Genomic DNA, 17,303 nt, shown 5'->3' with positions numbered 1-17,303 from the left:
AGTATCTCAAAAAAATATTGGCGTAAGAAAAATAGCCCAATATTGGCTAACTGTGAAATTACTTAGAAGTACCACAAGAAACAATGCAAATATATCTTCAAACGACTTTTTCTGTACGTGAAAGGTTAGTAAATATATTACATAAATATATTATAAATTTGAACTTAAATATACAAAACGAAGTGGGTCATACAAGCTAGATTCAGGCCCAAAAAAATTTCAAAGCAAAAAATCATATAGCCCAATTTTTAGTCTATTCTATGCTAGTGCCGGTCATCATGAGGAGACCAATAATATAACTTCCAATTAATATTAAACACAGCCCCCAATTTTATCACTAATGCCCCTTAATTAAAATAATAATAAAATAATTATGATTATACTATTATACCCTTCTAGATCTTTGTTAATTTGTTGTAATTCATTAGTTTAGTTTGCTCTGTGAGACTTCTGTCGTGCTTAATTAGATATATTGTAATTACAATTCGGTAATAATTTATGTAGTAAAGGCTGAATTTTTCCTGAATTTAAGTTGGTTGTATTACTAGACCAAATATCCAAACAAATACAATTCAATATCTACACGCAGTTGATGAGATAGAATCTTTTGGTGCATCAGTTTTGCTGCTTGAACTAGGCCTCTTAACATAAATTATTCTGGTTGTGTCACATTGATTGAAACATCTACTATCGAATACATTTTTAGAAATGATGCTTTAAAGCATTTCATGATTGATATAATTATAGTTCCGAACTAAGGTTCAATTTAAGTTATAATGTTAACTTTAATTTAAACTGATAGGGAAATAGAGAGACTTTGTGAGCTCAACAATTAGGGATGGCAGTGGATCTTGGACCCGGTCCAGATCCGTGGATCCAGATCCGAACGGATCTGGATCTCAATTTTTTGGACCCGACGGATCTGGATCTGAATCTGGATCTCAGTTTTGAAAACGGATCTGGATCTGGATCTTGAAATTTTAGATCCGGATTCGGCCCAGATCCGACCCGTGGATCCGTTTTATTCCATATATATTTTTTTATATTTTATATTTATATAAAATGCGATTTTATAAAAGAGGAAAGAAAAACCTAGAACCCTTGAAGGCACAAGAAGCCAACAAAGGGCCGAGCCTCATTAAAACCTTTTTACGGAAAACCCAGAGGGAAAAACCGTAAAAAGGGAAAAGAGTACCCGTCTACGAACGGAAACAAAAAAGGGGGACGAGCGGAAGGGAAAGTTTCCGGAACTCCGGCCTAACCATCGTCCCCAAACCAACCCGGTTCGCACCCCAACAAGAACAAAAATAAAACAGGCTAAAGGTCAGAGAGACGCCATCGCCCAAAACCAAACAAAGGAAGCTAAGCGGCCGGTTAGACGCCGTCGCCGTTAGCAAGACCGAACCCAAAAACCAAACTAAAACAAAGGAAAAAGCACACGGCCGGTTAAATGCCGTCGCCGTGAACTTCCCGAAAGCACAAAACATCACCAAGAAGATCGGCCAAGCGGAACCCCAAAGCTCCTTGCCGTCCGAACCAACAATACGCCCGCCAAGTGCTCGACAGAAGGCTGGAGCAAAACCAGTAGCCATCCAACCGCAGCCAGCAGCAGAACCCTCTAACGCGGCAACCAAACTCATCCTACCCAGCCAACGGACCAGCACGGCCGGTGAGCCGCCGTCGCCGTGTGTCCTCAGAGGGCAGGGTCGCGCACAGCGCAGGGCAGCGCGCAGAGAAGCTTCATCCAAAAACCGCCACGACCGAAAGCCTCTCCACGCGCCAGCAGCCTCCCCCAGGTGTTCGACAAAACGCCAAACACACCAGCTCCCAACAACAACCTCTTCTCCAAGGAGACAACCAACCATCCAACCCAAAAACTAAATACGACGAGTGTGACTGTGCGACGACATGTCCAGCCGCACCGCCTCCTTAATTTCCTCTATCTCATGAGGCCACCAGCCTTCCCGGCGATCCGAATGAGCCATGATGTCCGCAGCCGCATTCCCTTCCCTATAATTGTGCGTAACAATGAACGTAAAATCCTCAAGGCGCAAGAGAGTATCCATCCAATAATTCCTAAATCTCCAAGGCACATCCATGCATCTTTTCTGTAGCAAATTCACCACGTAGGAGGAGTCGGCCTCAAGCCATAAGCGGCGCCAACCACGATTATGAGCGATGGCGATGGCAGTGATAACCCCGAGAAGCTCAGCCTCGAAGGCGAAGCCAGTTCCGCCCTTAATATGAAAGCAACCACAAACGTCAGCTTTGTGATCACGAAAGACCCCACCAGCAGAAATAAGGCCCGGCGCTCCCGGGGCAGAGCCATCCGTGTTGACTTTGATCCAATCAATGTCAGGCGGCCACCAATAAACAGAGATGTAATTTGGGGGGGGGAGCGGGTCTAGACTTCACTCCAAGATCACGAAGAGTAAGATAATCACTCCAAATATTATTCATAAACCCGAGTTTCTTAATGCAATCCATCTCCTTATAAACCACCTTAATGAACTTCATAACCGCAACCGCGCTAAACGTTTGATCTTCAAAGATAACATTGTTGCGACTCGTCCAGATTATCCAAATAAGGCTGATAACACCAATCTTCCAGAGCTTTTGTAAGAGGGAACTGAACGTGATATTCCAAGCAAAAGAAAGGAAGGAATAAATATCCAGAGAATCCATAAGCTCGATTTTCCCAAACCAATTAAGAAAGGTCTGCCAAATGGGCGCCACCATCCGACATTGCCAGAAAATGTGATCTATAGACTCAGCAGCATTCCAACAGAGCGGACAGACATTAGGAGTCGTCAAACCTTGACGTCTCAAGCAATCCATCGTAGGCAGTCTCCCGTGGATAAGACGCCAGCAAACCAAGGAGCGGCGCACCGGAATGACAGGATCCCAAATCCACGACCCCCAAGAAACCCTAGGATAGTGGCGGTTAATATGAGCAAAGGCGATAGACGAGGTGACGTTACCATGTATCGAAGGTTTCCAGAAGCGAGCGTCCTTTTCACTGCTCATTGGAAGATGCAGGATGTCACAAACAATCTCAGGGAAATTCGAAACAAAATTCTCTGAGAAATGCCAAGAGCCCTCGAAGAAATAATCAGAGACCGTGTAAGTAAGCCTCTCGAGCAGATAGCCGGGGATACCCAACTTATCGCACAGTCTATAACCAAGCCAGTTGTCAATCCAGAACAAAGTGGATCGACCATCACCAATAGCCGTGTAAGAATTATCCACGAGGTCAATCACCTCCTGTTTTAACCCAATCCAGATGGACGAACTAGCCATATTTTTCTTCGCATAACCGTAAGAAGAAAGATATCTTGAAGCAATAATGTTGGAAGCAAGAGTGCCTCCATTGATCACCTTCCACGCCATCTTCATGAGGTAACTTCTGTTCATCAAAGAGAAGGACCGAATGCTAAGGCCGCCCTCCTCAAAACTAGCGCAGCAACGGTCCCATTTAACAGCACAAGAGGCCTTCTTCTCCGTATCTCCTGTCCAAATAAAATTTCTGCACTTCCTATCCAACTCGTGGAGCAAAGACTTCGGCCAGCGAAACACCATCATGGTATGAATAATCGAACTCTGGATCACGGATTTAACAAGGCACATCCGACCTGCCATCGAGAGGTTCAGACCAGCCCAGCGGGAGAACTTTTGCACAATTTTATCCTTTATCCCCATAAAATGCGCCGCACGAGGACGTCCCACAAAAAGAGGGGCGCTCAAGTAAGTGACCTGATCCCCACCTTGAGTGAACCCCAGAACGCTATTGATGCCTCTCTTCATGGGGGTTGTAACTCCCTGCGCAAAGTAAATACGCGACTTCTCAATACTACAAATTTGACCCGATAAACTGGCATAGTAATCAAGGATATGTTTAATTTTCTTGGCATTGCGAACCGAGGCTCGACAAAAAAGTAAGATGTCATCCGCATAAAGCAAGTGAGTCGGGAAATCCATGCTCCTGCTATAACTCATCGGAATAAGATGGCGCGAAGTCACACAATTTAAGAAAATGTGGCTGAGCAAATCTTTCGCGATCCCAAAGAGAATAGGAGAAAGAGGATCTCCTTGACGAACTCCTCTTGTACAAGCAAAATAACCGCTGATACGCCCATTATAAAGAATAGAGAATCTTGCAGAGCGGAAAATAATATCAATCCAAGAAATGAAGATGTCCTGGTAACCCAACACGCGGAGCATCTTCAAAATGAAATCCCAGCTCATAGTGTCGAACGCCTTCTTGATATCAATTTTACAGGCCATGTTAGATTTCCGGTTCGTGCGATTCATACAGTTGAAGCCCTCAGAACCTAACATGATACAATCGTGGATAGAACGCCCACCAATAAACCCAAATTGATTAGGAGAAACAGTTACCGAAGCCACTTTATTTAAACGAACCGCCAAAATCTTGGAGATGATCTTGAAAAAGAAGTTCGAGAGAATTATCGGTCGAAGATCCGACACCGTGGAAACCGAATCCGACTTCGGGATCAAGATGAGAGTATTCGCATTGCATCCGTTCGGCAGGTACGAATTGAGGAAAAAACAACGAACCGCTCTAAAAATATCCTCTTTAATAATATCCCAGCACTTGTGATAGAACATGCCAGAAAACCCATCGGGGCCCGGGGCGCTGTGGGCGTCCATATCAAGGACCGAATTAGAGATCTCCAAATCCGAGGGGATCGTTGTCAACTCTTTATTCTGCTCCCAAGAAACCTGCATGTCAATATTAGCTTCCAAATGAGTCAAATCAATCTCATTCGCCTCCCCTTGCGAGAACAACGCAGTGAAGTGATCCACAATGTGAGATTCAATGGCAGATTGGTCATACTCAGCCACACCATCGATGTAAAGATGGCTGATCATCAAGCCCGAGTGGCGATACTTGAGCATTCGGTGAAAGAAAGCCGTGTTCCTATCACCGTCATTAAGCCAAGCAATCCGGCTTTGCTGTTGCATGTGAGCATTTTTTCGAGAAAGCATCGTGCTTATCTCAGCTTGTTTCGAAATCTCCTCATCGAAATAAGCGTCCGTGTACCCTTCACGAGAAATACAATCCTGAATACTGAGTAAATCGTTTTGCAGATCAGCAAGTTTCATGTCCACGTGGCCAAATCCAGATTTATTCCAAGCACGGAGGACACCCTTAAGCCGCTTAAGTTTCAGCATAACCGTGAGGATAGGGCAAGGCGTGTTGACACTATCTTTCCAGGAAGTTCCCACAATTTCCAAGAAATCCGGATGGGCAGTCCACATATTCAAGAACCGAAACGATTTCCTCCCAGGATTTGTAAGCGAACTGCAGTGAAGCACAATAGGAGAGTGATCAGAAGAGGATCTGGGGAGCACTTGAGTGATGACCGAGCTCCAAAGATCAGCGAAGGCAGGAGAGATAAGCGCCCTATCCAACAGGGACTCCACATGAGTTGGTAAGAAACGTCGACCAGACCAAGAGAACTGAAGGCCAGTGGATTGAGGTTCCAAGAAACCCGTGTTATCAATAAATCTGCAGAAATCCAAACAAGAAGCCCGGGAAGGCATAACCGAGCTAAAACGCTCATTCGCTCCTTTAACTGCGTTAAAGTCACCAATGAAGATAGTTTGACCATCAACAAAATGAAGAAGATCATACCAAAGATCACGCCGGAGGATAGAGTCATTAGCTCCATGGACCACGGCAACCCTAAAGTTGATATTCTGCCAGGTACAGTCCGAAACAATAGCCTGCTCCGAGGAGAAAATAATATTAGTAACCACCGCCGGTTGCACAAGGAACCAAATATTAGGCCGACGGGGTGCCCTGCAATTCTGGTGCCGCGGAGAGAGATTGAGAGAGTGCCAGTAATTGTTCGACACTTTGTGAAGACCCTTTTTAGGTTCAATGATGCCAACGACAATCGGGGAGAAGGAGCGGCAATGCTCCTTCATGAGCTGTTTAGAATCGTCCGTAAAACCACGGACATTCCAAACAAGCACATTCATAAGGGGAAGATCAAAAATCTGGAGATGGAGTTTCCTCCAGCTCCATTTCCGCCGCCCAACTTTTAGCAGCCAAGTTATGCATCGTGCGTAAACTCGCACTCTCTGGCTCCTCGATGACAAAGTTCTGGACCTTTTGTCCCAAATCTGTGGATTTTCGGAGTCTATTCTTAATAGAGTCAGCTGCAGGCGTATGAAGAGTCTTTCCTCCCCTCCTCGAACCCGGAGGCCTTCCACGTTTCTTCTTGACCTCCTGCTCTTGAATGTAGGCCTCCAATTTTTGAATTTTCATAGCATTCTCAAGCGCTAGCACCTTGAGATCAGCATTATGATCCAGGGACGCCCCCCCTTTTAGTCTGAGGGAATCAGGTTGCTGCCCATCCTGATCAGGATCAATGTTAATGATGTTGTCATACTTAGTCTCCGAAGCATCAACCAAGATCTTTTCAATCAAATCCGGACCCGTCTTCTCATTATCCGAAAGAGCCAGGAAAGAGTTACCAATAGCGATAGGAATATCAGCTTCCTTACTCTTAGAAGCAACCGGAACCGCACTATCCCCACCCTCTAAGCACTTCTTCGAGGTGTCTGTAGCAGTAATCTCAGAAGGGACCGTCTCAGTTAACTGCATCGATGGCCGGTTGGCCTTCGGCTGTTTTTGCTGCCATTCAGCCACCAACTGTTGCCTATCTTGGGTCGAGTCTCCGGCCTTGTCCTCCAAACCCGTATCTCCCATTTTTTTCTTGTTCTTAAGATCTTCCCTCTGCTTAAGTTTTCTGCATTTCTCTGGTGTATGACCAACAATTTTGCAGTGATTGCAAAACGTAGGCAAGGACTCATAACTGAACTCAATATAGATGGAACTATTATCCTCATCAATCATCAAGGATTCCCGTAGAGGTAAGGCAAGATCAATTTCAATTAGGACCCGAGCATAATGACCCACATCTCTGTCCGCCGAACCACCATCAATGCGGATCGGATTTCCCAAGTAACGTCCAACAGCCGCTATCACTTCCGGATGCCATAATTCAATTGGTAAATAGTAAATGCGCACCCAAACTTGAGCCAATGAGGAGCACTCTTTATAGGGGTCAAATTTCGGAACCCATTCCCTAAGACGCAAACAACCGTCAGATATCTCAAGATTTAGCTTCTCCTTAGCCACCTTTTTGTCCGCCAACGAACTAAATTTTAGGGTAAAAAAACCTTTTCCCATCGGTATCAACTGCCATTCTTGAGAAGTATTCCAAATTTTTTGTAATTCAGCCTTTAGATCTTGTGTAAGCCTAGGTTTCGATCCTTTACGTAACATCAATCTCCCTATGAGAGCAAACTTAAACTCCATAACACGTTGTTGTAAGAAGTCCGAGGGAATCTTCAAAGTGTCGATGCCTCCTGAAGAAGAGGTGTGAAGGGCCTGAAATCTATGAGCAGAGAGATCCGGTTTTCTTACCCGTGGCCCTAAGGCAGCAGCATAAGTAGTCTTCTTCCCTGAAGAGGAGGTTGGAACCGCTTCTTTCTCGCTGGTGGGAACAACCTCCTCCACCATGACTGTTTCATCAATATCACTAGGGTTTTTCTCATTACCAGTAGGGATTTCCGCTTGTGACAGCTTCTCTGGGGAAGATCTAGAGAAGTTGTTGGAAATAACAGGGAGGTTCAACGCCGATCGATCGTGGTCGCCATGAGGCAAGCGACCGGAGTCCATAACGACGGCGAAGAGCTTTTATATTTTATATTTAGTTTACTAATAATATTATCTAAATTAAAAATAATAAATAAATTATATTCAAAAGAATAAAAACTAAAAGTAATTACATAAAAGTATTTTGTGTTATATTTTTCATGATGGAAATTAGATGTTGATTTTGTGAATTTTTTAAAATTTAATTTAAAAATAGTAGATCCATGGATCTGGACCCGTGGACCCGTGGATCTGACGGATCTAGATCTGGATCCAAAATTTTCAGATCCACGGATCTGAATCTGAATCTGGATCTGGATCTGGATTTGGTATATGAAAACGGATCTGGATCTGGTATTGGCCAGACCCGGTCCAGATCCGGCCCGTTGCCATCCCTATCAACAATAATGGAAGTTGAATAGAAAGGAGGGATTTGGAAGGCAGAATTAGGAGAGTGGGGTGTGACGATGGAAAAAATGAATTTGTTTTTTCTAAATAATGAAAAAAATAAAAATAAAGAAGAATTAAAAATGATAAAAAAAAAATTGGAAAACAGTTCGTCTAATTTATATCTTCAAAGTTCGTATAGTCTCTCAAGTAATATCAAATATATTTAATAAATTATTCTCGAAATTGTCTCGATAATAAATGAATTTCACGCACATTTAATTTAGTCTATTGACTCTAGTGCCGGTCGCCTCTGAAATATTGAAACGGGCATGTGGAGACCATTAATACAATTAATATTATATTGACTATATCACGCAATCATACACTTTAAAAAGTAATAAAAAAATATATATTTCCTTTTCAATCAATTTCAGGGAATTATCTCATTCAAGAAAATAATACAAGGCGCAATTTTTCATAAGGAAAATATACAGTTGTTTTGCCATTATAATGATCAAAACGTCCATTAAATTAAAATTCAAGAGATTTGATGTGTTAAATTGTGAACCCATTTCAATTAAGCTAACATTATCTTCAACTTGAATAATATTGATTCTCCATTCAAACTAGTACGTACATTGAAATTAAACGACATGTTTAAATAAATAAATATTTTCATATACAATTTTTTTTTATGAAAAGAGCGAAAACAAAATATTTTAAATTTTAAATTTTTCATAACCGATTTGTTTTAAATTCCTTTTTGATGATTTTTATATCATATTGAAAAACTTGTAACGAAGTTAAATTTAATTAAGATGCACATTGAATTTTTATCATGAATCAAATTTGACGATGTTTAGAAAAGAATAAAAAACAAATAGAGAAAATTAATAGGAAGATACAGAGAAAAATATTGAAAAAATTGGTGGAGAAGAAAGAGAAAAAGGGAGGAAAAAATGTAGGGAAAATACGTACTCACTTTTTATATATTGTTCTATAATCAAACCTATCATACACCTAAATCTAGATTTGATGCACTATAGTATCCAAACATTAAAAATTCATTTCAAGCTTTGAGAATTTCATATGAAACGTAGACTTGACTTGTAAATAGACTCTGCTACAATTATTTTAGATTTGAATATAAATGCCAATTGGTAGCCTTTTTGTTTTCTCACACAATTAGCACTCACAATATGGATGCATTTTCCCCATTTTTCCTTCTTTCGCCACTCATATTGTTTTCTTGTGTTAGCCTTTCTGCTGCACAGAACATAACTCAAATCAAAAGTGATGAATCCATACTTCTTGCTTTGAAATCCCACATCACTTCAGATCCTTTCAATATGTTGAAAAATAATTGGAGCAGTGGAACCTCGTTTTGCACGTGGAGAGGAGTTACTTGTGATTCACGTCGTAGCAGGGTCAATAAATTAAATATCTCTAATATGGGACTCGAAGGAAGCATTCCACAGGAAATTGGAAATCTTTCTTCACTCGCTTATCTTGATATGAGTGGAAACTCTTTTCATGGTTGTATTCTTCTCTAACCATTTTTAAATTTGTAGTTAGTAGAATCTATTTATTTACATAGTAATCCTATCAGGCCGCCTACCAAAAGACATTTGCTCGCATAACAACCTTCAAAGACTCAAACTACTTAGCCTGAGGTGGAACAAATTGGAGGGAGATATACCATTGAGTTTGGGTCAATGTACACAACTTGAGAGTATTGACTTGTTTGACAACAACTTTGGTGGAAATGTCCCTCAAGAAATTGGGAACATCACACAGCTTAAGGAATTAGAGCTTAGTTGGAACAATTTGAAAGGTATGCTCTTGTCTTTATACTAATAATTTAACTTAAATAGAAAAAATATTAATTTATTTAACTTATTTTTTAAAAAAAAATAAAATTTAGTTATTTTATTATATTCTCTACATTGTAGTTTTTTATAATTTTTTGTAACTTTTTTAGTTTTATTAAAAAATAATTAGGAAAAGCACACCACTAAGTAATTTTCTCCAATATATATTTATGATTTTGGAGTTCATACTATTTGTAACATATCATTATACCTGATTCAAATCGAGTTATCATGACTTAACACAATTTCACAGGTGGTATACCGAAAGAGATTGGTAATCTTAATAATCTAGAGATATTAAGGATGAGTGACAACAATCTTAGTGGACCATTTCCAAGACAAATTTTGAACATCACAAGTCTCCGTCAACTAGACCTCCGCAACGCCTTTTTAAATGGTATGTCTGCACTACTCTTTAAGCCAAAACTTTAGTGAAAGAGTTTGGTATATCGTAACTAACCATGAGAATTGGAAAAAATATGTGATACACATTTAGTCTTATGTTTAAGTCAAAGTCTATTGCCCGTCGTGTAAGAGATGTTCATATTTCCCTCTCAATCGATTTTTGAAAATTATTGCATCCAAGAAAAATAATTGAAAGCAATTTTCCATATAGAAGATGCCATTAATTTTTTTTATAGTTAAGAAATTTAATTATTCATTTGTCATTCCATGAGCCTAAAGATCCGATTACTTATTGCAAGATATAGCACCAGAATTCGAACATACCAGCTTCAAAAGAGGTGAAATAATAAAAAAAAAATTGGGAATTTATACTGAGAGGTATATATGTTCTTATCTCTATACTGAGAATTTAACTACTTTGATACCTTACTATTTCATTTCTATTGATAATCCAGAAATTGGTTGATAATGTCATTCGGTTCAAACGTAGATTTTTGGAAAAATGGCAAAACTACGGCTCTTGCCTCTAATGATATTTTTCGGTTCCTCGGTAATGTGATGTATATATAGCTAAGCAATTTAATTATTATTTTCTCATTTTACTTTCAACTTTATTAATACTGATTCTTTATTCAGATGTTCAATCTAACAATAAAACCGGGCATGCACCTAAATCTAGATTTAATGTATTATAGTCTCCAAATATAAAAAGCTAGTGAGTATTTCGATGGGGAATTATTTTAAATTGTAATTTAAATTAAATTATAGTAGTATTATACACATAACAAAAACTTACCAAAATTCTTAAAATTCGTGCTGAAGCTATTAAGGCATATATATTTTGCGTACGGAAGATGTATTTTATCGATAATACTTTATCAGGCTGCTTACCAAAAGACATTTGCTCGCATAAAAACCTTCAAAAACTCAAACTACTTGACCTATCGGAGAACAAATTGGAGGGAGATATACCATTGAGTTTGGGTCAATGTAAACAACTTGTGAGTATTGACTTGTCAGACAACAACTTTGGTGGTAATGTCCCTCGAGAAATTGGGAACATCACACAGCTTAAGGAATTATACCTTCGCCAGAACAATTTGAAAGGTATGGTCTTATCTTTATACTAATAATTTAATTGATAATCTCGAAATCAATTGATGATATATAACGTCATTCAATTTCATGCTTTGTTTTCAAGCTTTGCATTGTTTTAGAGTTCAATAAATCTATGCAACCACATTGTGGTCACCTACAATTTAGTTTAATAGAAAATTTTAATTTTTTTAATTTATTTTTTAAAATAAAAATAGGATTTAGTTATTTTATTGTATTCTCTATATTATAGTTATTTTTTTGTAATTTTTTTGCAACTTTTATTTTTTATTTATTTTTTAATAAAAATAAAAAGTTACAAAAAAATTATAAAAAAATAACTACAATGTAGAGAATACAATAAAATAACTAAATCTTATTTTTATTTTAAAAAATAAGTTAAATAAATTAATTTTTTTTTCTATTTAAGTGAATTGTGGGTGGCCACAATTTGGCTATTTAGCATTACTCTTTACAGTTATATCCATCATATGAAATACAAATTAGTTTAGTGGCTTCATGCAAGGGATGTAGACTTCACGAACCAAAAGTGATGAAATATGAATATATACTTTTTGCCTTAAAATCCCATATCACAAGATATATTGCTCATGCATTACTGTGGCGGGCTCTTATTTATTATTATTATTATTATTATTATTATTATTATTATTATTATTATTATTATTATTATTATTATTATTATTATCTCTCTCTCTCTCTGTTCTTGACTCAGTTTGCATCGATCTAAATGGAATTGTTTACAATTTAGCCCATATGATATATTCACTTTCATATAATTAGGAAAAGCACATCACTAACTAATTTTCTACTAATACTTATGATTTTGGAGGTCATACTATTTAATTTGTAACATATCTTTATGCCTAATTCAGATCGAGCTTTCATGATTTAACACAATTTCACAGGTGGTATACCGAAAGAGATTGGTAATCTCAATAATCTAGAGATATTAGCCATGAGTTCCAACAATCTTAGTGCACCATTTCCAAGACAAATTTTGAACATCACAAGTCTCCGTCATCTAGACCTCAGCAACACCTCTTTAAATGGTATGTCTGCACTACTCTTTAAGCCAAAACTTTAGTGAAAGAGTTTGGTATATTGTAACTAACCATGAGAATTGGAAAAAATATGTGATACACATTTAGTCTTATGCTTAAGTAAAAGTCTATTGCCCGTCGTGTAAGAGATGATTATATTTCCCTCTCAATCGATTTTTGAAAATTATTGCATCCAAGAAAAATAATTGAAACCAATTTTCCACAATACTTAATTGATATTGCTCACAAGATATATTGCTCATGATTACTACGGTGGGCTCTTATTATTATTATTATTATTATTATTATTATTATTATTATTATTATTATTATTATTATTACTCTGTCTTTTTCTATACTTGACTCGGTTTACATCGATCTAATTAAATGGAATTGTTTACAAATTAGCCCATATGACAATATATATTCACTTTCATATAATTAGAAAAAGCACACCACTAACTAATTTTCTAATAGTAATTATGATTTTAGATTGGTTAGATTAACTATATATGACTCTGCATTGAATAGGTTAGATATAAATTCTTGTACATTAATCTTTTAGCAATAAACCATACGATTTGATAAAAAAAAATAATTTTTTAATTTTATTTTAACAACTGAAAACCAATTTGTAAATATCAGGACCCCACTTAATTGAACCATTGCCAAGACTAAATTGAACCGAGTCAAAATTATTTGGATTGAACAATTACCATTTAATATTCACCTAATAATGTATTCAAATTGACAAAAACGAACCATTAAATATAGTGTTCTAATTATACTTATTATTTTTGTGGTCGTGTTATAATAATCAAATCAATTCTTTTACGACTTGGCAATCAAAGAGATTGATTATGTATATCTTGGGAATAAGAAATTCCACAATGCTATGAAAACTTTAGGCCATCTTTAGTTCAATTATAAATCAATTTAGTGGTAAAAAAATGAGATATATGGAACATTATATAAATTATCTGTCGTCCATTTCCTAATTTGTTGGTTTTAGATACATTTGTTGAAAATATATTTCAAATTATCTGCCAAAGTAAATGTTGAGCTTCCACTCCATTTACAACTTGACATCCCTTGCTATTAGGGATGGCAATCGGGTACGACGGGTACGGATAGTTACTATTCATACTCATACCCACGAACTAAATGGATAGTGGTTGCTACCCACGAAACTATCCATGGATATCAAATGGTATCCAAACCCGCTACCCGCGGATACCCGCTACCCGTCGGGTATCCGCGAAACCCGCTATCCGACGGGTATCCGTCACCCAATATCCGACGGATACCTGCTATCCGCCGGATACCCACTGTCACAGCCCGACCTAAGCTAGTGAATTGTTAAGTTGGGAAAAAGTGTGACTAAAAACAAAATAAGAAAATGAAAAAGGAAATAGATCTCAATAAAAATCACTAACCTGCTTAAACAATAATTTACCAAAATATTTGGTAATCATAAACAATCTTTTCTAAAGCTCAAAAGCAGACAACTCGCAATACATAACGACAAGTTGTCAAATTTTTAAGTGACATACTTCTCAAAGCTATTGATTCAAAATCTGTACAACATATCAATAAAGTAAAATATACTAAGTGTTGCAGCGGAATAGCTTAAGTGGATTACATGTATGAAGACATGAAATCCTGAGCCTAATTTAGTACTTATGTTTCAAAGCTTCGCTCTGCCGACATCCATCTGCATCACAGCTTAACCTGCACATTTAGAAAACATATGCAAGGCTGAGTACTAAAAAGCACTCAGTGGTCACATGCCAGAATAACTTGAAAGCTTGCTCTTAGAGCTATATATTGAACTTGCCATCTCAAGCATCACACAAGAGTTTTATTTAAATAACTTGTGCACGCCAAAACTGTAAAACTTCTATGTAATTATCATAAACTTCACATGCGTCTGCAGACATACTTGTTTGTATTATACCATATCTGCAATGATAACTGTGTGCCGAGAAGGTGGCCACCTTCTACGGTCACTGACCGGCCGATACGCTAAACCGGCTCACGGTCCTAGACCGGCCGATACGCTAAACCAGCTCACGGTCCTAGGCCGGCCGATACGCTAAACCGGCTCACGGTCCTAGGCCGGCCGATATGCTAGATCGGTTCACGGTCCCTTGTGTACACTAATCCTGTCTAACATCTGGATAGAACAGGATCCGAATTCGATTAACTTCTAGTGCCAGATAAGTATCATACAAGCTCATAAAAGTTTTGGCAAGTCAACAACTTTAATATAACTTCATTCATGTAAACATCATGAAATAGTGTGCACTTCATATTTTGAGTTTAGAAAGCCCACCTGATCGTGGTCTGACGACACAAGTAACTTTGAACTAATGCTTTACTTCTTTTCCCTTGTATTTGACCTTCAGTATAAATACTGACTAATAAATAATGAGAACATGATATGAAATTTATTTAGAGAATACTTATGTTGGTTTTAAGGTGATAGTTCGGTTGGAACTTATGGAATGAAGATTAATTGCTACATGATGAACTTATCAATAAATACCAACATATTATCTAAACCACAACTTAAATTGCGATATTCATAACTCTGACGTTATTCAAAACTCCACTTACTCTAATTTAATAAATAGCTATTAACTGGAAATAATATAAATCTATTTTTCTCTTCTTTCAAGAACTTGAGTCTATAATAATCTAGTGTCTAGTTTATGCATAATTACATAGAGTAATAGCATAAATTAATTATAATGATCCTACAAGTCCAGGCTATTTAATAAATCAAGTCAATTATTAGCTAATAGCTAATAATCCTTTATATATATTTATAGGCTTAAATTAAAATAACTTAGCTCACTTTAACAAAATTAAGGGTCCAACTAAATTAATAATAGCACAATAATTAAATTAAGACCAATTTTAAACCAAAGCCACTACTGAATTAACCAACCCAAGCCCAACAGTAATTTAATTTACAAAAGTCCATCAGCTCTTATTAGCCCAAGTAATTGTTTAAGCCCAACTGTAATTACCCATTATTCTTTAATAAATAAAATCTAATCTAAACAAATTAATCACCCTTTTCCTTTTCTTCTACGCAATAGCATCACTCTCTCCCTCTCTCTGCGTTCTCTCCTTTTTATCTCTACTGGCGCTCTCTCCTCCTCCGGCAGATGTCGCCGGTCCTCCCCGCCTCCGGCGCGGCGAGGCCGGCCCTCTCCTTCCCCCTCCTTTTCTTTCTTCCCTACTTCCTTCCCAATTTCTAAAATCTCCAAATTATAGGGTTTGCTGCCTTCCTTTTTCCCTCTGAAATTCGCCCCTCCGGCGAGGCCCGCCCCTGCCGCCGCCGTCTCTGTGGCACCACCGCCACCTCCGTCTCAGGTAATCTAGCTTCCTCCCTCTCTCACGATCGATCTCTCTCTGTCCTCTCTCTGTTCTTCCTCTCGATCTTCCCCTCTGCCCTCTTGCTTGCGGCGGCCGCGGCAGCGGCAGCGCATGCAGCGCCGGCGGTCGCCGCCGCTCTGCTCTTCTCTCCCTGCCTCTATCTCGCTCTACTTTCTCTCATGTCCGTGTCCCTCTGTCTCTGTCTTACTCTCTGTTTCTCTCCCTCGCTCAAACTCTCTCTGCTACTGGCGGCCACCGCGGACCGCCGTGGCGCAGGCAACGCCGGCAGTCGCGCCTTTGCCGCGGTGGCTCGCGGCTGCTGCTATCGCTTGCCTCTTCTTCCTCCTCTGTTTCTGTTTCTCTTACTTTCTTTCTTTTCTAGTTTAATAGCTTGTTTAGCAAATCCCTAACTATTTCCTTATCTCAGGAATCGATGATTCAACTCCGGCGAGGCAGCCCGCCCCCTGATCAATGCTCAAGATTCTATTTTTTCTACCTTTCTTATTGTAAATTTATGTTCTTTCATTGATTGATTATTGAAAAACTGAAGCTGTAATGGTTGGGAAATCGTGCTGTGGTTATAGAAATTAGAGTTAGAGATATCTCTGTTTGTGCTTAACTGGTGTAGCTATGTCTGTTTTCACTGCTTTTCTTTACATACTGAATATACTGTATTGAATAAGAAAGACTACCTTCTTTGATGTCTGCTGTGGAGGATGTGTGTTTGAATGGATGATTGCTGCGTGTTTAAGATTTGCAGAATGGAAACAAAACGGAATTACTGAGGCTACTCAAGATATACTCGTTTGAGTCGGTTGATGTGAAGCAGCTGCGTAAAAGTTACAAGCTACGCGTCCTTCTGTTAGCTAATCTGACTTAACAACTCTAATTAATGTCTTAAATCTAATTAAAAGTTAATTGCCTTACTAATGATATAAAGGATTGGACTTGGACTTCTTTCTATATAATAAAACAACTAGCTCATATGTTAAGCTTTGGGCTTCAGAATTAATTGAATAATTGGGCTCTTAGTATAAATTAAAATCTTAGCCCATCTCTTTTATTAATATAATTTGGGCTTCTAAAATAATAGCCTGATCCAACTTGAAATAATAAAGGATTTGGGCTGCTATAGCTATAAGTCTCCATGTAACTCAACTCCTTCCATATACTAACAAAGACTGGCCCAAATAATATTAATAATATATAGTATACTGTAGTGAAAATGCCGGATGTTACACCCACTATCCGCTGGATACCCACGAAATAGAATTTAAATATAAATTTACAACAAATTTAATAGAAAAAAAAAATCAACACAAATAGCATAGTTCAAATCCACAAAGAACAATGTTTAAATTCAAATTCACAAAGAACAATGTTTAAATTCATCAACTA

The 17,303-nt window shown here is 38.2% G+C and overlaps 1 protein-coding gene and 1 long non-coding RNA gene across 2 annotated transcripts; one reads left to right on the top strand and one right to left on the bottom strand.

The window, feature by feature from the left end:
- Positions 1-6,019: 6,019 nt before the first annotated feature.
- Positions 6,020-7,717, bottom strand: LOC131002549 (uncharacterized). The gene has a single exon (XM_057929018.1). The coding sequence runs from the start codon at positions 7,715-7,717 to the stop codon at positions 6,020-6,022; it is 1,698 nt and encodes a 565-aa protein (XP_057785001.1).
- Positions 7,718-15,234: 7,517 nt separating this feature from the next.
- LOC131002503 (uncharacterized) lies at positions 15,235-16,606 on the top strand. The gene is made up of 2 exons (XR_009094324.1): positions 15,235-15,902; positions 16,333-16,606. It is a non-coding gene; the product is annotated as an uncharacterized LOC131002503 (long non-coding RNA).
- Positions 16,607-17,303: the final 697 nt, after the last annotated feature.

This window comes from Salvia miltiorrhiza, unplaced genomic scaffold (genome assembly GCF_028751815.1).
Source record: "Salvia miltiorrhiza cultivar Shanhuang (shh) unplaced genomic scaffold, IMPLAD_Smil_shh fragScaff_scaffold_143_1, whole genome shotgun sequence".
In the NCBI taxonomy this organism is placed as follows: Eukaryota; Viridiplantae; Streptophyta; class Magnoliopsida; order Lamiales; family Lamiaceae; genus Salvia; species Salvia miltiorrhiza.
The sequence above is the reverse complement of the archived record's forward strand: the minus strand, read 5'-3'. Positions and strand labels throughout refer to the sequence as shown.